The sequence below is a fragment of the Halyomorpha halys genome, unplaced genomic scaffold (assembly GCF_000696795.3).
Source record: "Halyomorpha halys isolate HHAL.00 unplaced genomic scaffold, Hhal_1.1 Scaffold243.1, whole genome shotgun sequence".
Classification (NCBI taxonomy): domain Eukaryota; kingdom Metazoa; phylum Arthropoda; class Insecta; order Hemiptera; family Pentatomidae; genus Halyomorpha; species Halyomorpha halys.
This window is the reverse complement of record NW_027106548.1, coordinates 779,875-803,775: the sequence shown is the minus strand read 5'-3', so window position 1 is coordinate 803,775 and position 23,901 is coordinate 779,875. Positions and strand designations below refer to the sequence as shown.

The window sequence follows — 23,901 nt, the reverse complement described above, 5'->3', positions numbered from 1 at the left end:
TATTAATTTTGTTCAAAAAGAAAAACCCTGGGGTCTATTTATGAATGAGAAAATGTTAATTATGCAGTGAATTTTAAAACACAAAAGAAATTTGAAATAACAATATGCACAATTTTTGAATAATGTGGTTAAATTTTATGTTACTATTTACAATTAACTTTGATAGGATTTTTAATAATAAAAGAAATAAGTATTTAGACCAAAATACTGTTTGTAATAAATTTATAATACATCTGACCTGATTGTAAGGAAGGTTAAATAACTTTGTTGATAAATGAGTGATGTTAATGTTTAGAATAATTGAAAATAAAAATATTTATATTTAAATGAAATAGTTGCATGGATAGGTAATTAATCATAAGATAAGGGAATGATATTAATAAACTGATATGATTACCTGTTGTTTTATTGTTTCATAGGTTAATTTGACTAATTCTATTAGATCTGGGCGGAATAGCCTGTAAAAGTTTTTAATAGAGGGGTGTGAGGCTGTAAATTTATAGTTAAGGTATGCTAATTTATCAATAATAATGTTGTTTAAAATTGTTAATGAGAGTACAATAAAAACTGTTATTTAATAGATTGTTCTTTAGGGTGACCAAGTTGGACATTTAAAGAATTAATAAAGAGTGTTGAGGTTTAATTAGGTATGATGTATAAAAAAAAATAGTTGACACTATTATTTTAAATTATGGAGAAGATGGTCAGGGTTGCGGTCAAAAGAGAAACAAAAATATTTAACAACTATTTATTTTCCAATGTTTCGCCCCACTTTGTAGATCTTCATCAGGACTAAAAAGATACAAAAAAGAACTAAAAATATTTTGACATAATAGGATAAAATATAAAAGATAAATTAAGGTAGGGTTAAAATTATATAAATATAAGTGAAAACAAAATAATGAACAAATAAAAGAAAAGAAGAAATAAAATAGACAATGATAAGAATATAAAAAATTAAGCAAACTATAAAGATATTCCGATTTTGTACCAGTTTTGAATTGACCCCAAATGAAACAGGTGCTTGGTCCTGATTTGTTCTTTATTCATTTATTATTATTATTATTAATTTTATTGTATTTATTTTATTGTATTTATTCTTTCTAAACCTTTATGTAATCTTAACTAATTATCAAATTCTTTCACATTTTATATTCATGCATTGTTTTTTACTATTAATGAATGGGGTTAATTTTTTTTTTAATAATAAAAATTAAATATACTGGACATTTTTTAATTTTTTGTTATTAAAATTCAAATTAATTTCTTGAGATGTAAAAAAATATCAACTTTGATCTCACCTAGAATAGGATTTAACAAACCCGTGTGCTATGGAATGAAATCGAATCAAAAGAGATCTATTTCCAAAATTGTCTGGTTGTGTGACAACCATGAGGCGGTAGTCAACCATTTCCCTTCATAAAGTAAGACGTGCTGTGGTGAGGAAATAACAGGTGTGAACATTTATAGGGAAGAGGTTTTAGTGGGTAAGAATACCACACTATGGCTAAGTACAGACCTGTCTTCCTCTGAACGAAATACTTTTCCTTCCTCTATATTTCATATATAGGTAAGTAAATAGAATAGAATACAAGAGGACTTTATTTGTTAAAGATTTAAAATCTTCTTCAAATCAAATGACTTAATTTTACCCCCATGAGTCTAGTTTGACAATATATGAACAATGTTCGACAAATAATAAATTAAAGAGATTCTTGATTATTCATTACAATATTATTACACATTACATTATATGTTACAAAATTATTATACATTACAAAATCATAAATACACAACACTTTTTTAATATAATTGTCCTCAAACTTGAATCAGGAGATCAATAACTAAAGTATTTATATCTTGACACTTAAATATATTTTACATTGTTTAAACAAAATAATTTGCATCCAAGTTAAGTGCTGAAGTGCCCTCAAAACACTTTTACTTATTTCTTTAAATGTCTAAATTTTCGGCCAACCTGGCCATACTTGAGGGCAATCTTAAATATAAATTTACACCTTACATCCAACAATTTAAAAATGTTTTGCGGGCTATTCTGCCCAGGTCATTAATCCAGTCAAATCACCCTATTTTGTCACTTTTCCATTTAGGTTTAACACATTTAATTACAGATTAATTAAACACTATTATCACTCTCTTATCAAAGTGTATAAATAAAAATAATAATTAATAGTTTAATCTTAAAAGAAGCAGAAATATTTGTCTTTCCATTGCCATCCTGATCACTTTCTGATACACATATACACCCGCTATGCACAAACAAGCGCATGCAAGCATGTAAAATTTACTTTTAATCATAACGTTTTTTCAGTGATTTGTTCTATATATGAAAAGTTAAAAGGCCTAATGGAGAAGATTTTCAGCAAGTTAGAGACATTGGAAACTAAAAAAATTATCAGTATAAAATCGATCAATGACTTTCTAGTAAAAAGCTCCTATGATGTATTAAATTCTTTAATTATTCACCACTTATCCTACAATTTCAATCTATATTTTAAGCCCAATATGTATTTAATTCTTTACAAGCATTTCAGAAAAAAAAAATGAGCTCAATGAATTCCAAACCACAGACTCTTCATCTCATTATTTATTCTAAAATTATAAATAAACTAATTAATCAGTTTATGAATGAGCAAAGGTCTTAACTCTTCTGATATTCTTAGGGGAGAGTGTGGTAGCAACCTCCTTACTTCATCTCCAGAATAAAACCCAATAGTTTCAAAACATACCTCTTTTATTACTCTAAATAAGTAGATATGATAGGCTTAAATGTTCTCAATATGTTTTAGAAATGGATAAAGAAGTCCTGGAAGTAGTGCTGAAGAATTTGGCAAAAGAGTCAGGAGTTGCCTCAATTTTAGATGTGGAAGCGGTGCCTGCATTGCCCAAAGGAGAAAACTATACCTCAACGATCTTGAGAGTTACAGTGAAAGTGGTCTTGGGAAATGGAAGGAAGGCCAAGAAATCCTTCATCATGAAAAAGATGATCACTGAAGGAAAAGGCGGAGAATTCATGAAGGAGCACAACGTAGCTCAACAAGAAACCCGTGTAAGCATAAAATTATAATAATGGCATAACTATTCGTTTTCTTTCTTAACCAAGCCATTTACCTTACAGAGTGGGCTGTTTCATCCTTTTCTCTATTCGTTGTTGACTTCTTGACTTCTCCTAGAGTGATTTCTCTGATCCTTGCCAGATCCGGTATGAGATCCTCTCCCACTTATTCTACAATTGTCTGCGTGGTTGTTACTCTGTCTTTGTTTCCCATATAAATTTTTGGGTCTATTGATTGGCATTATTTGCATATGGCTGAACTACATTAATTTTTTTCTATGAATATTTTCTATAAGCGGTTCTTGCCCCATTTCTTCTCATATTATTTTATTTCTCATTTATTAAAAATTAGAGCTTCACTCAGGAATTTCATTTCTGTGTTGTGTATATGGCCTTCTGACTTTTTAATACTAAGATAATTTTTAGCTACATTTGTCAGTGTAGACATAATGACTTGTTTATACAGAGTCATCTTTATTTTCATCTCCACTTTTGCTGACTATGGTGTTACACAGTTGGTGGTACATATTGATTTTTCTTCCTTTATTCAGTGTGAAAATATTATTATTTGTAAGTGTATCATTTGAAATACTGAAAATTACTAGAATTAAACTATGAACGATAGGAAGTCCATTTGTGTAAATTACTTGTTTAATAATATTGGCAACTGTAACTATTACTTTGACTAATATTATATTTTCAGGTTTATACTGCAATACTTAAACAAATGAGCTACCTAATGGAAGAATTTGAAGACACTGATGAACCTCTTTGGTGTAACTTCGTGCACTACGATCCAAGTTCATCTTGTATCCTGCTAGAAGATCTAAAAGTGAATAAAAGACTTTTTCTTGTAGTGGAATAATATAACTTTAAACTTGACTTCTCAATCTGTATTTTTGATATTTAGGTAAGTGGTTACAGCTGTGTTCCCAGGCAGGAAAGTCTGGACTTGGACCATGCCATCCTTGCTCTCAGAGGTCTGGGAAGGTACCACGGAATGGCAAAGGTTCTTGAACAAAGAGGAATCATCTCCAATGACAATAAGCCTAATGGATTGTTCAATGACTTAAAACTTATTAGATGCATTCCTTATGCTGGTATTTTAAATGTTTCTAAAGTTATGAAGAAGAGCTGGGGGCCCGATTGGTAAGCTTTGAAATTCCAAAAAACACACATTCTATTTGTAAATGATTATATCTAGACATAAAATAATTTAGAAAACAAAGATAAAAATTTAACAATAATAAACAATTTATCCTCAAATTTATAATTACAATTTACTATGTACACATGATTCTGCTTATAAAAGCCTTATGAACAAGAATTTTTTTTAACAATAGGAAAAAATAATCAAAAACTTAGAAACATAAAATCATGTCTCTGGTACAAGAACCTAAATTTAGTTTGAACTAAGTTCTATTTGATCTAAGTCTGAAAAGAAACAGTAAAGTCATATCTAGCTTAGAATTGGATTATTTTGTAGTTTGAATTCTATTGAAATATATTTTATAACAAATATTCACACTAAACTCTAAGGAAGAAGCTAACTGTATGACACTGAACTATCTCAAAACAATAATAATATCAAAAATAATTACCTACTGCCAATACAGCAATAATTAACTGACATGACAACGATAAGCAAATGAATTCAAGCAAGCTGGTTTGTTCTGAAACTCACTGGTTCAGCAACACACGCATGCTATTTATATTATGCATTCAAATGCAAATGAATGCTTATAATAATTCAATTTGCTAAGGATATTATCTATATTATATAAGAAATTATAAATATTCAGCTCTTATTCCTAAAAAACATTTAACCACTACATCAATATAATAATTACTCCATTCTTTTCTTATAAACTTACAAATATTTTAATGATATTAGTTTTTTATTCTCATTATTATGTCTTTACTAATGCCTATACATTATACCTAGCAACAATTTATTTATAGTGTATAAAAATCAATACTTGTTTGTTATATACTTTATGCACCGCCATACCGATACCATTGTGATGGGGCTTTATACACTGCTGTATTGATACCATTCGATAGCATTGTGATGCATTTGCACCAGATGTGAAAATTTATTATTTTTGGTGCATTTTTTCACATTTGGATAATGTTATTTATGTCGTTATTGTGGTGGTGTGCCAGTTTATAGAGCACTAAACCACGCATATAATAAGCAAGTGATTTAATCGTTAATCCAATGTTTAAATAGGTAAATATTTTAATTTATAACTAACTTTCAATTTTATTAAATTAATCTATCTACATCCCTAACTCTAGCAATTGCAAAGCATTGCCAGGTCTTAATATTTTTGCTATCTCTCTAGTCATAAAATATCTTTATAACATATTGATTGTTAATAAGTATATTACTTTGCAGGGAAGATACTTCAAAGAAACTGAACATACCATTTGAGCCATTCGCTGAAAAGTGGCGCAGTATGGGACAAGTTCCAACTGATACAGAATTTATAGTTCTCAACCATGGTGACTGCTGGTCGAACAATATGATGTTCAAATATGACTTCCAAAAGCGACCAATAATAGTGAAGTGAGTGGCAAATACAAATTTATACCCCAGTTGAATTTTTGAAAAACTACTTATTGTTGTTATATATTTAAAATTTTAAAAATAAATAAATAAATTATTTTTATAATAGTGAAGAGTTGGGGAGGATAATGTACTAAACATAATTTGTTTCATTATATGACCTATACTTTTCAAAAAAATTATAATTTCCTCAAGGTCAAAAACATGTTCGGTCGCGTTTAAAACAATGCCATTCTTTGTCACCTATTTTATTTTATTTAATCTTTCACTAGAATACGTTATTAAACATTCTGAATAGCGTTTAACTTTAGGTGGTAAAATACCGGTGATTGGGTATGCTGAGGATTTGGTATTATTGGGAGGACTAGGGAAGGACATTTCCCCTCTTCAGCATAATATAATTCACTGTTTATTTTAAAAACAGTACATCTACAATTTTATATGATTTGTAAGTTTATACTAATAATTTTAACATATTAAGTAAGTACAATATAATTTCAAAATACTCTTTTATTCATTAATTTTTTTCTCTATTTATAATCATAAGTAAAACTAACAAATTGTATGAAATTGTTGAGCTACTGTTTTTAAAACAAAGAGTGAATTATATTACACTGAAGAGGGGGGGAAACAGTATTCCTTAAATTCCCAAGAAGATAATTCAAATATATATTGAAAGCATTGTAATTTTATTTTAAGTTTTTGAGTTTCAGGCAATTATATTTTTTTAAAAAAATAAATACCAATATTCACCAATATAATTTGAGAAAACAGCAGACCCATGCTAAGGACTTTAACTTCCTTAAAGTATCTTTGTTATGCTAGGTTTTAATTAATTATCAGTGGTAATTACAGTTCTTTTCCCCTTCCTTTTAACATAAAAATGTAAGCATCTGAAAAATTAAAAATTTCAAAAGTATATTACTAACTGATAAACTTCACTTAGAATAAACTTTAGATTATTAATTTTTTTTCCAGGTTTTTGGACTACCAAAACCCCAATTACAACACATCCTGTATAGACGTTACCAATGTATTATACCTAGGCATCAAGCCAACTGTACGTCGAAGCAACTACAAACTCCTCGTGCAGACTTACCATGAGTCCTTGGTGAGGTCGTTGAACAAGTTTGGTTTCACTGGTACTAAGCCCTCTCTTGAAGAAATAATGGCTTCAATGAAGCGCCTAGAGGTCTTCGGACTGACTATTTTCATTTCCATTTATGCTGGTCTTGTTGGATTATCGACAGAAGCTTTCAACCTTGAGAAGCTTCTAACAACAAATGGAGAAGAAGGGTTCAACGAAGACGTTATAAGAGAACCTGGAATGATTGAAAAACTAGGCCCAGATATACTCGACTTTGTTGAAAGATACGTTCCTACATTTCACTAAATTAAGATGTTCGGTCAAAAAGAAAAAAGTCATTATTAGGATATTTTGGAAGATTAAAAAAAAAAACCCAAGTCCCTTAAATACTAATTTTAAGTAATTAGTTAACTATCCCCAGGATTCCTGAAATCATAAGATTTTCTTCTCTTCTACAGCTCGAAAGAATATTTCACTATTTTACTATCCTCATTATCCTGTGATTTCCTATCCATCCTCCTACAGAGATCATAGCAAATAGTTCACCAAAACTCTGTTAAATACCCCATGTGCAAACTTCATTGTGTATGTGATATTAATTAAAAGTATTGTTTTCTTTTAAATAACATTATTTGTACTTCTTATATATATATTTTTTTTCTGTAAATATGTAAATGTTTTTTGCTGTGCCGGAATTATATTGAAGGATAATGGTTTTATAAATTCTAACTACTAAATAAATAGGTAATTAAATAAAATGGTAAAGAAATTAAAATAAAGATTAAATAAAATAAAATATATAAAATTTCATTCGATTAACAGAACTGGTACAGCATTATCCTAACGACAGCCTCACAAGTACCGCTGTTGTCATGGGATATTTATCACATATTACCTTGTAATATAGTAAATCAAAGTAATGACAATGTCTTTATGAATGTACAATTATACTATAGTAAATAAAAAATAAACTGCTAAAGTTAATTAACAATTAGAAAAGATGTATTTATACCAAACCGATAGAATTTTAAAACATACAATCTTTAAATGGAGTTAATTATGAAATTTGAAGGTTGAGGAAATTCTTTAATTAATTAAAACACAGAGAGCACATATATTTATTATTTGACAGTTCAAAAACAATGCAAACTTAACACAAGCGTGAGGATGGTTCAAGCATCAAAGTGTCCTTTGATCTGTGCCACTCGATGAGCCGGCAGTCAATCCAAATAATTCATCCACAGGCTTGTGCATGCGCGAATTTGCCAAACGTGTAGAGGCATCTTTGGATGAGCCAAGCTTGTGGGCAAAAAAAAAAAAACCTCTGCAGGTTTTTTTCGCAGATAATATTGGCGATAATGAATTAGAATCTGATACCAAGTTTATGCTTTGTCTGAACTTTTCGCACAACTCAGCTAGGTTTTTGTAAAGAGATTTTTTACAGTCCAATTCAACCAAATATTTTTTCTGTCCCAATCTGACTACATATCTAATCTTTAGTCAGCTTTCCTTACTCTTTCACCTGCCATTTTCTCTTTGCCTTAGGAGAGGAAGAATATTCTAATTGATTCCTGAAGGAGACATACTAGGCTAGGAGGTGCCGTTCAAGGCCACTGCAAGTTGTTTTTTTCTTTGATAGTACCTTGCACTGTTCTCCTTCCACTGCTTCCTTTGCCTAGTTTTACTATTTTCATTCATATCAGCAATGGTTTTTATTTTCTTCTGTTGTTTTGCTGCCAAATATCGCAACTTTCTTTTCAACTGGTCTTCCGCTTTAGTTTCTGCTTTAGCTCTTCTATTTTCTCTTCTTTTTCTCTCAGCATTTCGTTTCCTTCTTAAACGTTCCTCATTTGACATCGCCATCCTGCAAATATAACATTAAGTAATGAAGCCTGTTAAAGTGATTTCAAAGTTCAATATAGTAAATACAAGTTAAAATTCTGTTGAAAAATCTTCCATGTAATAATTTTGTATTAAAAAATTGTACATGAAAAACAGGATTTTATACTGCAATTAAATGAATTATTGGGTCATTTCATATGAAATATCCATTTTTATTATTTCAGAAATTAAAAGTGTGATTTGTGGACTTCCGTAGTTTATTACATTTATGTTTACAGCTTATAATTAGCAGTTATTAATCCTTTTAATAATTTGATAAAATTCACTATCATTCCAATGGATTACACATTGTTTAGTATGCCATCAAATTTGACCATGGAAATATGCGATTTTCGAGATATTTTTATGTGTTTAAAGTTCGACTCTTGGCATCCCAAGCTGCAAGAAACATTACCATGGCATTCACGGAATGGGATTGTAACAAACAGAAAATTTGCTCGAGGTTCAAACAATTTAAACGAGCTGTGAAAGGAAGTCCCTTTCACGCCCATCTTATTTGCCAGACTTATTCCATCTCTTCAGAAATTTGGACGACTTCCTTAAATATTATATTTTCAAAATGATTCTTAGGTCGAAAATGGACTTTCTGACTTTATTTTTTCAAAAAATCCTGAATTTATCAGCCCTAGGATTGAAAAGTTGATAACACATCGAGGGAAATGTAAAGAAAATGAGGGTAAATACTTTGAATAAAAATGTTTTGTTTTCATAAAGTTCTTTTACTAAATAATCTTGTCTATGAATACTCATATTTAATGTGAAATGAACCAAAAAGAATACTTTCTAAAAATAAAATGAACCAAAATCCTGAAAGATCCAGGTATGGACTATTTTTCAAACAGAATTCTTAAATAAAAAATTATATTGTGGAAGATTTTTCACAAGTATTTCATTTAAATAATTTGGATAAGTTCTTCCTGTAAATATGAATTTATATTTGCATGGACTAATTGTCATTGTCATGATCCATTACTTGACTAAACTAAACACTACTTGACTAAACTAAACACTACTTGACTAAGCTAAGCACTACTTGACTACTACTAACCACTAATTGACTAAACTAACCACTACTTGACTAAACTAAACACTACTTGACTACTACTAACCACTACTTGATTCTTGGAGGTTGAAGCAAGACTGGCTCGAAACAGTTTTCAACTTCATGAGAATTATCCACAATGATACGGATCATTACTTATAAAGTTAAGCTCTAATAGTTTGCTGTGTATATAGTAACCCAATACAGTAGGGCAAAGCCTCTTATATAATTAAGTGTTTCTGTTTCTTTTAAAAAAAAATTTTCACTCTTTATACTAATCGTGAATTTTTTTTAATAAAGAAAATCGTATAATGTAAATGTACTCACCCCATTTGTGTGGTGCAAAACACTGAAACAAACAAAATAAATTATTTTTTTCTTAGTACAACTTAAATTCATAAATTATTAATAGAAGCAAAAACTAAAAAAATATTAATAAATAAAGTCAAGAAACAATAATTAAGTTATTCTAATCTTAATTTTTTTTTTATTAATATTTATTAGGAATTTTGAAAGAGACTTTATGTTGTGGAATTTACCGAGGGTTTTATAAACAAAGACAAAGAGTATGTTTCTCTAAATAGACGCCATTCCGACTGTTCCAGTCCAAAGGGAAAGCCATTCCGACTGTTCCAGTCCAAAGGGAAAGCCATTCCGACTGTTCCAGTCCAAAGGGAAAGCCATTCTGACTGTTCCAGTTCAAAGGAAAGCCATTCCGACTGTTCCAGTTCAAAGGGAAAGCCATTATTTGTCACTTGCACTGATTGTTGGCTGAGGCTTTAGGGTGTAAAACCCTGAGGTCATCAACGCCCATAGTGCACTAGTATTTTGTCCATTGAAGCTATAAACATTGATAAGCTTTTAGAAATTTATAAAAAAGTTCAACTCAGATATATACAACATACAAGTTCATATTATACAACAAAATAAAACTTATCAATTTTAACTACCTATTTCTCTCCACCTTGGATTTCTTGCTATCAAACGATTCATTTCTATTCTAGATTAGAACCTATTTTTCTACCTTATTGATAAAGATGAAAAAGAATCAATCATTTAATAAAATTCTCACAAAATACGCTCCAGTAAAGTTCTGAAGGTGGATTTAATCAATTATATAAACAAAACAATTCAATTCAATCAATTTTTTTCATATAAATATTTTTTATTTATTTGTTCAAAACATAAACGAAATAGCAAGAAAAACTATTTATTAGTCACCAGTGTTTGTTTGTTTTTGTTTAAAGGCATATAGTCTTTAGGTTACCAACGCCTATGATTAGTTGTAATTATTAAGTTTGATCTATATTATAAAAAAATAATATAACACACACATATACATGCACATGATCACATTCACACACAGATACATAGACATATATAATGTGCCATCAGTTGCTCAGGTGGTTGAGGCATAGATCTTAGCATTCTGATAACTGCAGATGACATCGGTTCGAATCTGCCCGGGGCATTGACTTTTTTTATTAGCTTCCTCATCGGTGAAAGCTACAGATAAGTTAATCAGTAAAAGTGAGTCCATTCTTCAAAAATATGTTTAAAAAGAAGAACGGAGTGACAATATTGGTACATTGGTGGTAGGAGTTGTCCGTGTAGAATAAGGTCAGAGTGCTTGAGGTATTGGCTATTCTCAAGGAGTCAACAATGTCCGTGTAGAATAAGGTCAGAGTGCTTGAGGTATTGCCTATTCTCAAGCAGTCAACAATGTCCGTGTAGAATAAGGTCAGAATGCTTGAGGTATTGCCTATTCTCAAGCAGTCAACAAAGTCCGTGTAGAATAAGGTCAGAGTGCTTGAGGTATTGCCTATTCTCAAGCAGTCAACAATGTCCGTGTAGAATAAGGTCAGAGGGCTTGAGGTATTGCCTATTCTCAAGCAGTCCACAATGTCCGTGTAGAATAAGGTGAGAGTGCTTGAGGTATTGCCTATTCTCAAGCAGTCAACAATGTCCGTGTAGAATAAGGTGAGAGTGCTTGAGGTATTGCCTATTCTCAAGCAGTCAACAATGTTTCACCCCACTTTCAAGGCTTCATCAGGGCTAAATGAAAACAAAATGCAAAAATTATAAAGCATAACACTATAAGAATATTGAAACATTAGTTGAAGTGTAAATATTTTTTACCATTTTACCCTCACCATCTTCTCCACAAATTGAATTTATGGTTAACAATAACACCTAATTATTCTATTAATATTATTTTATTATACTTTATTCATTTTCATATTTTTTTTTATAAGTTTCGATGGATGTTTTTATAGCGTTATCAAACTTTGAAATGTTTTCATGTTCTTGTTTTTATAGTGTTATCAAACTTTGAAATGTTTTCATGTTCTTGTTTTTATAGTGTTATCAAAGTTTGAAATGTTTTCATGTTCTTGTTTTCGTTTAGTCCTGAAAAGTGGGGCAAAACGTTGCTGACTAATAAATAGTTTATTCTGCTATTATCTATACCTTTTTTTTTTTTCACCGCCACCCGAATTATCTTCCAAAATTTGATTATATACAGTCAACTAATTGGCTTCTAAAAGATTTTTATGATAAAAGTTTTGTTTTTGAGTTTCTAATCAACTTTTTCAAGATAGCGGTGCTGTCAGAAATAATATACAGTATTAACTTTTATAATTAGTTAATATTTGACTGTGAATGATATATGAGAAGATGATTAGTGACTTGGTCAGTGAAGAACACAAATGAGTAATAACTTATTTATTAGTGCTAATGTTTCGGCCAGAATTTCAGGCCTTCATCAGGGCTAAGAACAAAAACAAGATAAAAATCATAACGATTAAATGGAAGTACAGAATAATAAGAAACTTAAGATCAAAACACAAAATCTTCTTATGTTTTTTATAATTCTGTACTTCCATTTAATCATTATGGTTGTTATCCTGTTCCTATTTTTAGCCCTGAAATTCTTGCCAAAACATTGGCACTAATAAATAAGTTTGTACTTATTTACCTGCTTAACTGACCACACTCCCAACCATCTCGTCCTCGATAAATGTCATTATTTTATATGATGGCTTTTTAGTTCTTTTCAGGACTAAGCTGAGATAATAAAAGGGGAACAAAAATAAATATAATAAACAAATATACATTTTAAATATGACATATTCATATCTAAATACATTTTTGTTCTGTCATTAAGGATCATCGTGTCGAATTCAAGATTTTACTAGGCCAGCGATTCCCAAACTTTGTTTGCTACGGTACCCTTCTTTGGATCAAATGATTTCGCAGCCCCCTTGTCAAAATTAAAAAAAATGTTATCAAAAGTATCCTCGGAGCTGTTAAATATGTTAGAAAAGAACAATGTACAGAAACAAAGCAATGTAAATGTTGGACTCTATATTTGCTTTTATAAATTTTAATGCTTTTTTGTAATATTTTGAGAAAGTGGCATTCGCTTGAGCCACCCCACCACTTTAGGAACCCCTGTACTGGCATGGCATCTTATATGCCATATTTGATAGTTGAGAATTGCTGCCGCACCCCATAGGCCAGAAATGGCTAGGCAGGGGGATTTAAAAAAAAAGTTGAGAGTTACTCAAAGCATGCTCACATTTTGTTGTTGATATTATTTTTTTTAATTATCATTAACTATGAGTCACTTTTTTGTTATAACATTAAATATTCTAAAAATAATGTTTACTGTTTTTACCTTCATTTTTTTGTAATATACAACTCCCTCCATTATATCAGAAACAATTATTTATTTGTCAAACTTAATATTTTAATGTTCCTTAAAAAAATTCCTTTTTAATTAACTATTCAGTGAAAATATAAATTGACCAAGTTAATTCAATTTTGTATTCATTCACTCCTTACTTCTTAGAAGAGTTAATGTATTTTGAGATCCTTAATATTACCATTAAAATTAATCTCAACAGAATAGAGAAAGAAGCCCGAATTTCTCGAGAATGGCTGAATGAATTTTCATTATAGATATAACAAATTATTGAAAATAACATTTACTACAACTTCTATGATCTTCACATTTGCAATAAAATGAATGGTTTTACAGATAATAACATTAAATGTGCTAAGTCTCTATCAACTTTAACATAAAGTTGCCTTTAAGGGGCATGGGCTAGTCCCCACCCTTTGTGCTTAGGAGGCTAGGATCATGCCACCCCCTTCCACCCCTCTGGATAGGTTATGAAACAAACTCACCTCATGTATTTCTTTTTTCAAAAATAAAATTGGGAATTTCTATTTATTTATTAATTCTTGTTTTCAATAAATCTTTATATTTATAGTCAATGAAAACGAATTTAAGGTGGACTGGAACAACTGTGTAAGCAATTTAAAAAATGGTACCAGTTGCATCTATGAAATTGTTTTCTGCGCCTCATATTCTCTTCTCATACTGGTTATCAAGCTTTCCGCACCTTACTGTAACCTATCTTGACTTGTTTGCAAGAATAGTTTAGTACACAATAGCCCCAGTCCACCCTATTGTTTAGTACACAATAGCCCCAGTCCACCCTATCTTTAGTACACAATAGCCCCAGTCCACCCTATCGTTTAGTACACAATAGCCCCAGTCCACCCTATCTTTTGTACACAATAGCCCCAGTCCACCCAATAGTTTAGTACACAATAGCCCCAGACCACCCAATCGTTTAGTACACAATAGCCCCAGTCCACCCAATAGTTTAGTACACAATAGCCCCAGTCCACCCAATAGTTTAGTACACAATAGCCCCAGTCCACCCAATAGTTTAGTACACAATAGCCCCAGTCCACCCTATCGTTTAGTACACAATAGGCCCAGTCCACCCAATAGTTTAGTACACAATAGACCCAGTCCACCCAATAATTTCGTACACAATAGCCCCAGTCCACCCTATCATTTACAGTTCAAATGTAGAGAGAGAATAATTCCTTTCTTCTCTTGGGCTGTTTTTATTTACCTGCTGGAAGATTCTTGTGTAGGAACTAAGAATCTAGAAGCTGTTTTAATTTACCATTACTTTTTGTTGATCAATGGATCCTAATTTTCATGTGATGCATATTCATATTCAAATGAATGCATGTATTACACTTTTAATGAGAATACTTCATGAGAACTTTTTATCAATTTTGTTCGTCTCAATATTCTAAGTAGATCTGGACATTTTTCAAATAATTAATTTATTAAATAAATTAAAATATTTATTTTAACAATTTGATATTCTAAAATATTAATTTGTTCATAAATAATAAAATAAAATAAGTTAAAGGGTAATTTCACAAAATAATTTCAATAAATGATTACTTTGCACACATCAGTACTTAATTTTTGAAATAATTATTCATTCATAAATACAGTATATACAGTACATTATATGGAGAAAGTTCATAACCATTGGAGCAATTGTCTTAGCCACTGCCATGGTGATTGTTACTATCATGATAGTATTTTTGCACTAGGTCTGTCATGATAGTTGACAGTACAAATACTGGTAATGAAGGTACTGTCACATTAAAACTGGTCACACCAGTTGGTACCTTACTGTATGTTAGCTGCTACCGTGACAGTAAATGCTGGCAGCGGCTGCGATAGATAGCACTATGGTAGTAAAGTATCATCATGCAAACATTTTATAACATGAAAGCAGCTTCTCTGCTATTACATCTAATGTTAATTACATGATCAGGCCTAATGCAACAACACTGCCATGACAGTCAATACTGTCATGTTAGGATCGTACAGTTTACACCATAGGAGTAGCTCTTACAATTCCTACAATGGTTGTAAACTACCCACGTTTAATACACTTTATCTCATATATTCATCGCTTTTAAACATTATTTCATAAATAACTAGTTTGTGTTTATCTAAAATAATTTATTTAAAAAAGAAAATGGTAGTCCGGTATTTTATGGTTTTTTGGAATGTGTCTTATATCACTTATATAATAATGACAATCCCCCTGATTATTTTTTTATTTTTATAAAATTATTATTTAGTAGCAAATTATGCATTAAAATTGAATTTTTTCTTTTCCACCTTCATTGTTTTGGTATGACATAATTTTGACATAAACATACATTAGCTCAGTGCGAGAGTTACTTTAATTTATTTATTTTTTTTTTAAGTTATCTTTTTTATTTAATAAATTATCTATTATGAGTTATATTCTTGTGCAGTAACTATTATGAAAATACTACTATAAAGGCTCCACAAAAGTTTGTTTTATTCAAGTACCAAAAGATGTCATAACTAGAAACATTTGGTCAAAGCTGGATGGAAGGAATCTAAAATTATTATTGAATCGAAATTATAGATTATATTTTTCTGAAGATCACTTATAAACTCTGGTATAATGCAAGATACAAATTTTAAGTTCATTAGAAGTTATACTTATTCCGAAAGACTACTTAAAGTAACCAAAAACGCAATGATTTTTCGTTCCACTTGGAAAATGATATGGAGAATAATGTTCGATACAAAATAATCAAAAATTCTTTCAACAGCAAAATATGTAATAATTTAAAAAAGCAAAAAAGTGTGGATCACTTAATCAGTGTTTCTTGTTTATGTCTAAATGATGTCACATATAAAACCATCATGGCACTAGTGTTTTCCTTCTAATGGTACACAGATTAAAAATATGTTTTTAAAATTAGAATAAAAATTTAATCCTACTACTACATATATATTAATTAAAAGATATACCTGATAGGTTCCTGAATTGACTCATAACAATATCAAGATTATTTCAAGTTTTTTTTTCTGTCATGAAATAGCTGAATATCATATAATTATTTGAGAGATATATTGCTTTATTTCACTAATTCATTACTCAATGAACAGTCATGTCAAGAAATAAATAAGTCTTTATTTAGATTGAGACTATTTCTTAAAATTACATTTTAATTTATTTCATTAATAAATTATTTAAAAAGTGGTCAGATGTTCATAATTCTATGTTAAGAGAACTGTAACAAAAACATATTAAGTAAAATAACCCACCTAAAGTGCTCTATTTCGATTACATAAAAGCACTTAACTAAGGCATAAATTGACTGAATAAATTTTATAAAAAATTAATTTATTTTTCCAGAAAAAATATTTGGTAATATACAATATACATTTGGTAATATAATAAAATTATATATTTTACTTCCATAGAATAAGTAATTAAAATAATACATAAATAATGAAAATAAAACTCAAATTAGGAATATGTTTATTACTAGGTTATTTTTTTAATTTATCAAAACAAAAGTTTCAAGTTTCTCAAGTAATAAATAACTCCCTGATGTTTAGTTAATTATATATATTATACAGTACCATAACCTTACCGTTAAATATGATTATGGTAACATAATATATTAAATATTAAATTATAATTAATTAAATATCTACTAAATAAAATATAACTGGTAACATAAAGATAATGTACATGCACATCTCATGTAAACAAGTCTACATCACTGTGAGATTGAATTAAAGGAAGACTTCATCTAATGTCCTGACTCCATCTAATGTCCTGACTCCATCTAATTTCCTGACTCCATCTAATGTCCTGACTCCATCTAATGTCCTGACTCCATCTAATGTCCTAGCTTAAATTGGATATTTAAGTTTACTATTCATGTAACATGTGCATCTGATTATTTTTCCACAAGGATCATAATCAATAACGTGATGTATAGTCTTTCCACTGATCCTAGATACCAAGAGTCTCCTATTATTTTTTTTTCCCATGTGTTTAGTCTGAACTTCGGTTTTGAGAGCAACATTTATTTATCTGAGACAAAAATGAAGAACATCATTTTATGGGCCCCAGTTCTGACTCGAACTCAAGATAACCCACCACTGCCAGTTATGCCAGTGATAACTGAGATCATCCCACCTCTGCCATCGAACACCTTGCCAGAGGAACATGCCTAAATATATGATTTCAGCAACTTGTTTTCTTTCATAGTTTGAAAATTATACTTTAGATTTCAAAAATAAAAATTTCAACATTAATTTCAATGATTTATCTATTTTTATCATCGGATATTAATCATTATGGTCTTCTTCGGACTCATTTTGATTAGAAATTATGTAGATTTCAAAAAAACTACATAATTTTTAATTTGAACAAGAAATACAAAACAAAATAAAAGTACCGTGGGATAGTGGCAGTTATTACGTTCATTACTTTACTTATTATTATTAAGTTATTACTGTACATATGGAGGGTAGATTAGGTCAAGGGAGCCCTGTTGATCGTGTAGGACCAAAAATGGTCTAATTACAATAAAAAATTATCATTAGGTTTAATAATAATAACAAAATTTATAAATAAAGCATTATAAAATAATAGAGACTAGGACATCCTTTCACCAGCCACTAAACATTACAAAATGGTAATTTAATAACAATTAAGATAATTATAAAAGCAACACTATTACTGCAATTTATAATTAACTTTATAATTAAGAATAAAAAATAAATTTATATTTTAATAATTTAATAAATTAAAAATGGTCTTCATGGATATGCTTTTTGATTACATCCAGCTGTAGGCTCCAAAAGTCACATAGCGAGCAGCGAAAAGAATTCTCGTTTTGAAGATGGTTCATTTTGACATGCCTATTTAAAGAACTTCTATATAGCGTCTTGTAGTTACATAATTCACAGAAATGAAAGTTAGCATCAGAACTCTGGTGAGTCAAAAGATGAGACCTCAAATGCTCGGAACGTTTTGCTTTATAATGACAAACATTGCATTTATACGGCTTGTTATCTGAGTGGCGATCCATAATGTGGCGGTTCAGATCACCTGCCTTCACAGCCTTGTAATGACATATTTTACATTGATATAGCTTTAGAGACAAATGGAGTGACATCATATGTCTTTTTAAATCGCCCGGTCTAGATGTAGTGAATGGGCAAAACTGACACAAGTGCTCTTTTTTATTTTGATGCTCGGAGATTGTATGTAATTTCAATAATTTACTTGTTTTACCTTCAAAATCACAAAAATGACAAAGATATTTGTCCTTTCCGAAATGATGATTCCTTTCATGTGTTTTTATATCAGATTGTTTTGGAGCTCTGAAGTCACACAGTAAACACTGGTGAAGTTTCACATCTTCATGTTTTAAAACATGTGCCATTAATTCACGTAGTATAGGAGATTTAAAGTTACACAAATCACAACGGTGATACGAAAATGTATCGGTATGGACAGCTCGAACATGTATTCGTAAGTTGCCAGGGGTATTCGTCTTGTAGGTACAAAGTTTGCATAGCCATGCTCTCGCCTTGTGATGTCTTCTTATGTGCTTCTTCAACATACTTAAACGTATATATCTACGATCACAATATTTACATTTCCTTTCAAGATTCTTCTCCTTTAATCTAATTTTTTTTAATTTTGTGGTACGTAGATGACATTTAATATGTGATCTAAGAGATTGTAAACTACTGAATTTTTCTTCACAATGATAGCACAAAAATGTCTTCTCCAAGCAGGTACCTACAAAATAAATATCTTGATTATGAATCCATAGTTTCGATTAGTTTTATAGTTCAATTATTATTTGTTTGCTATTGGAGATTTAAAATTGTACTTCATAAGAGATGAAAATGTTTTATGGAAAAGCTACCCATTGGTGAAATCTATTCTCATTGACTCCCTTATGTGAAAACTTTGGAGTTACGCAAGAATATGAATAAGTTGATTTTAATGGATTAGGAATTTACTATTGAACAGAATAAAGGAACTATTAGAAGCAAAATTTGAAACATAGAATAGAATGTTACCCAGAAAATGAGGAATTATGTCCTTTCAGATGGCAAACAACATCTATTGGTCATTAGGTATTAAGAATAAAACCATAATAAAATTACAAAAATAATATAACAGAGTAGAATTGATAAAAATTAATATTGATTAGTTGGCTGTTGCTGGAGCTGGTCTTGGTTAATATCAATTATATAAATATTAAAAATAATAGCCAAAAGATTAAACATATAAACTTTTGAAAAAATAGTGGTTTTGAAATTAGTTGAAGAGAAAATATAGATAATTACAGCTGAGTTTCCTCAACAAAATTAAAGCACACCATCCTACTTAGAGTTGAAATTAATTTTTTCATGTAAAAGTACAAGAAAAAAGTAAAAACTGGCTATTATCACACCAATCATAAAAACATGAAAATGTTTACTTATAAATTCAATTTATTAATGCATATACTACCTTCTCTCATTCTCTATCATCTTTTATGAGTAACTGTTAGATAGTAATTTTTCAACAATCTTTGGTTTTTACATGAAGTTTCGCCATTGTTGAAGCAACATTGAAATTTGTCTCTAATTTGTTTTGTAAAATTAACATATCGATTGTATATATGTGAGTCCTGTATAAACAACAATGTTTACGAAAAGTGATCAACAGTCAGCTTTTTTGATCGCTTGTTATAAACACACAAAGAAGCATTGTTTATAATGCTGCTGTTTCTGTGATTCCCCAGGCAGTTGTGTTGTCAGCAGCGTTATGAGGCGTCCCTTTAGCCTATATCCCTTTGGCCAGACCACACTTTGCATCCATACTTTCGTCCACTCGGAACCCATACCTGGTCCCCTATTTTTCTTCAGGATGCCTGTTCACCAGAACATATCTCCTAGTTCTCAGCTGGACGGAGGTTAGAAATAGAGACATTTATGTATACATAATTACTGTGCACACAGCATACATTACTTATACATTTATTATATTATTTATTTTTTAAACCTTATTTATCCATTCAAGTGTTTCTTGAAACCGGCTTTTTATTATATTTTCCTTTCAATCTATGTGTTAGTTTTGTTCTGGTAAAATGTATTTATTTGTTTGTTTTTTGGTAAACTGATCTACTGCTGTGACTATTATTAGTGGTTTGATCTCACATTGCCGTCTGATAGTGAATTTGATTAACGGGTCACTAGAGAGGATCTGGGAGGGTGAATTCGGGAGAGTGAATTTGTTGATCGGGTGAATTAAAATATTTGTATTTAGTATATAGACTGAAATTGATTTTAAAAGGAAACTGTGGGTGAAAAAAAAAACTGTTTTCTTTCAATTTTATTATATCATGTAATTATATGTAGTTTATATATGTCCGATCATGGATTGATTGGTGTGCTGTGTAGTGTAGCAACTCCATGTATTTAGGCAGCATGGATGAATAAAGTATTTCTCTCTCCTCAGCCATTATTCTTTTTTATTCTAAAAGCTCTGAGTAAATTATTTATTTTAGTTTCCTTTTTTTTATGCAGTGAATTAATTAGTGTTATAATTTTTATTTTAGTTTTTCATTAATGCATCTTTTAAAAAAAATTGTAACTTCATTTACTAATTTATGCCATTTTACTTTTTCTTTAATTTATTTTTGTTAACTTCATTTTATCTTTAATTTATTTTATTATGTTTTACTAATTACCATTACCATCCTACAAATATTAACCCCAGGACTATATTTCACTAATTACCATTCCCAACCAACAAATATTAACCCCCAGGACTATATTTTACTAATTACCATTTTATTGAAGCTCTCATTACAGATAACAGCCATCCACCTCTGTCTCTTGAAAGTAAAACTATTGCATTAAAAGGCCTTATGCTCAGGGTGCATTTATTTGAATTGGTTATTGTTTTGTTTACATCAAGACTCAATGACTTAATTGATTGAAAACTAAACAGGCTCAGACATCTTCGCCGAACAAAATTTGACTAGATACAAACTAGGCATTTTACACTTTGCATAGTCATTGATCAAATTATGTGCTGCCACCAAATACCTTTTTAATAAACCCTTCCATATTTATTCAGCTTCAAAATAAGACCGAAAACTAAATTCACTACAACAAAACTCTAAAAGAAGAGCTTGTTTATGATTTGTTTTCATGTGTGACTAAATGAACCATGTTTTTGTTGAAGCTCCATTCTGTATGAACTGAATACTATCTATAGTGGTGCTATTCCAGCAGATATATGAAAGTAAAAACCAACATGTGGAAGACTTTCTTTTCTTCATGCTCTCTGGGAGCTCAATCTTATATAACTAATTTCTTAGGGTCATCTGTAGCTGAGGGAGTTAAACGACTGCCTCAGGACTGCTATGGCGCTGGTTCGAATCCAACCTGGGGAGTCGACTTTTATTTGTGTGGTAGTTACATGAAATGAAAACTTGACCCCCCCACCATGGTTAGAACTGGTCGGCTAGCTCTAGATAAACCTCAAGGTATGCCAGAAATGACTAGGAAAGGGGTCAATTAATAAAAAAAAATCCTAAATTCTTCTCGAAGCAATTATAACATATTCTGAAGATGTTGAGACTGAACAGGCCACAGCAAAGGCTCCTGAGTGCTTGGTTCAGGATGTTGAGGGTTGAGCGTTAATCTATATTTATTTGGCACAGGTCCTGGGAAATGTATCTTGACATTCCCACTCTGAAGCTATACAAGTGTCTCCAATATATAACGAAGAAGAAAAAAGTATGGACTATTTTTTTCAAAAATAAATTTTTTAATCTTTTGGTCATTATTTTTAATTACTCAATGTTTTATTAATAAATAACAGTCTCCAAAATACTTGTCACTAATCGGTATTAATTTTTTAAAGCTACAAAAAAAAAAAAAAGCACAAAAATATAAAAAATAATAAAGAACTAAATATCTAAATAAATAATATAAGTTTAGAATATAGAAAATAGCAAAGAATAATGTTACAAAAAAAAAAGAATAAGAATTATAGAAATAGAAATAAATTAAAACAAAAAATATACACAAATAAATTTTGTTAAAATAATGAAATATAAATTATTAGAGTCAGGTAAGAGAAAAATGATTTGCAAATATTAAAGTTACCAAAACTAATGATTATTATGATACAATAATATAGGAAAGAACTCAGTCGAAGCTTTTGGTTTTAGGCGGACTTTGTATTTAAAATGAGTTCAGGCACACAATTAAACAAATATAGTTATAGTTTAAAGAAGATATCCCAAATCTATTATCTTAACCAGGAAAATCAACCCATACCAGTAAGTGTTTAACTCATGTTTAAAATTGTAATATAGAAAGAAAAATAAAATATAAAAATATGTAACCATTATTATTAATACATAACCATGGTAACATAATATGGTTACATATTTTTATAGTTTCTTTCTCTCTATTTTCTTTTTCTTTCCATATTTCAATTTTTAAATTATTAATAACTAATATATTCATACTTCTTTGCATTACATAACTTTATTTTCATTTTATTTCCTTAATTATGTTATTTTATTTACTTTTTCAATTACCTATGTATACATTTAATTTTCCAATTCTCTCATCACTTCATTTTATTAATTCCACTCTGTAAAATTATTCACTTTATGTCATTCGGTTTATATTTTCTATACTTATTGGTTGTTATCTCATTCTGTTCTTAGCCCTGATGAAGGCTAGAAACTCTAGCCGAAACGTTGGCACAATTAAATAAGCTATACCAACTTATCTGTGTTTCATTTGACCACACGTCCCAACCATCATCTCCTAGTACGCCATCCACATCAACTATCTCTCATAATTAGAAAATAATTCACATAATAATTTCAAAATCCTTCTTAATTTTTTTTTGTTTGGGCAAATTTTCAACTATCGCTGAAGATATGATTATACAAATTATTCAAATGAGAATCCGCAAAAAAAAAAAAAAAAAATTATGCTTACTTTTATCGGGCTCATGTTGAAGAAGGATTGTTCATATACATATGTCCTTTACAAACATACAAGAACATAATAGCAAAAAATAGCAAAAATCTCTGAGTTCAGGAAATTTTTCCGATAACAAAGACTTCCAGCTTGCCCTTCATCTCTTCACAAATTGCAATAGATGGGATTACCAGCCAAAGAGATTGGCACGAGAGCCCATTTTCTTTATCCTATATCAGTCTTAACTGGTTTTGAGAAAACCCTTTTCCCATTTTAACTATTGAATTCTTTCATAAACCATACTTATCCATTATTTAATACTACTAACAATCAGAAATGGTTGATTATTGCCACGGCTTACGTAGACGACCTGGCAGTCATCGTGGCCAAGAAAAGCAGATCCAGACTAAAGACAGAAGTGGAGAGGTGTGCCAGTCTCGTAGGAGAGTGGTGCGTAAAGAGGAAGTTGAGTATGGCAGCAGCCAAGACTCAAGCCATACTCATAAGAGGCTCCGTGGGCAGGGCTCGTCCT

At 30.2% G+C, this 23,901-nt stretch overlaps 2 protein-coding genes across 7 annotated transcripts in view; one reads left to right on the top strand and one right to left on the bottom strand.

Annotated features, from left to right (window-relative positions):
* LOC106680111 (uncharacterized) overlaps window positions 1-7,459 on the top strand; it is a 10,882-nt gene extending 3,423 nt beyond the window's left edge. Inside the window, exons 1-6 of one of the 2 annotated variants that reach the window (XM_067044888.1) lie at window positions 428-508; window positions 2,811-3,070; window positions 3,780-3,908; window positions 3,987-4,225; window positions 5,478-5,648; window positions 6,627-7,459. In XM_067044888.1, coding sequence (XP_066900989.1) covers window positions 2,813-3,070; window positions 3,780-3,908; window positions 3,987-4,225; window positions 5,478-5,648; window positions 6,627-7,041 — 1,212 coding nt within the window. In that variant the 5' untranslated portion in view covers window positions 428-508; window positions 2,811-2,812 and the 3' untranslated portion in view covers window positions 7,042-7,459. Of the gene's footprint in view, window positions 1-427; window positions 509-2,810; window positions 3,071-3,779; window positions 3,909-3,986; window positions 4,226-5,477; window positions 5,649-6,626 lie in introns of those variants that run through there. The other variant, XM_014419606.3, reaches the window with a different exon arrangement.
* A 359-nt stretch (window positions 7,460-7,818) lies between these two features.
* The window catches only part of LOC106680118 (zinc finger X-chromosomal protein), a 30,849-nt gene continuing 14,766 nt past the window's right edge, over window positions 7,819-23,901 (bottom strand). For 2 of the 5 annotated variants that reach the window (XM_014419619.3, XM_014419620.3), the window contains one exon: window positions 16,717-19,161. In XM_014419619.3, coding sequence (XP_014275105.1) covers window positions 18,158-19,161 — 1,004 coding nt within the window. In that variant the 3' untranslated portion in view covers window positions 16,717-18,157. Of the gene's footprint in view, window positions 8,600-10,006; window positions 10,029-16,716; window positions 19,162-23,901 lie in introns of those variants that run through there. The other 3 variants (XM_014419621.2, XR_001343070.3, XR_001343071.2) reach the window with 3 other exon arrangements.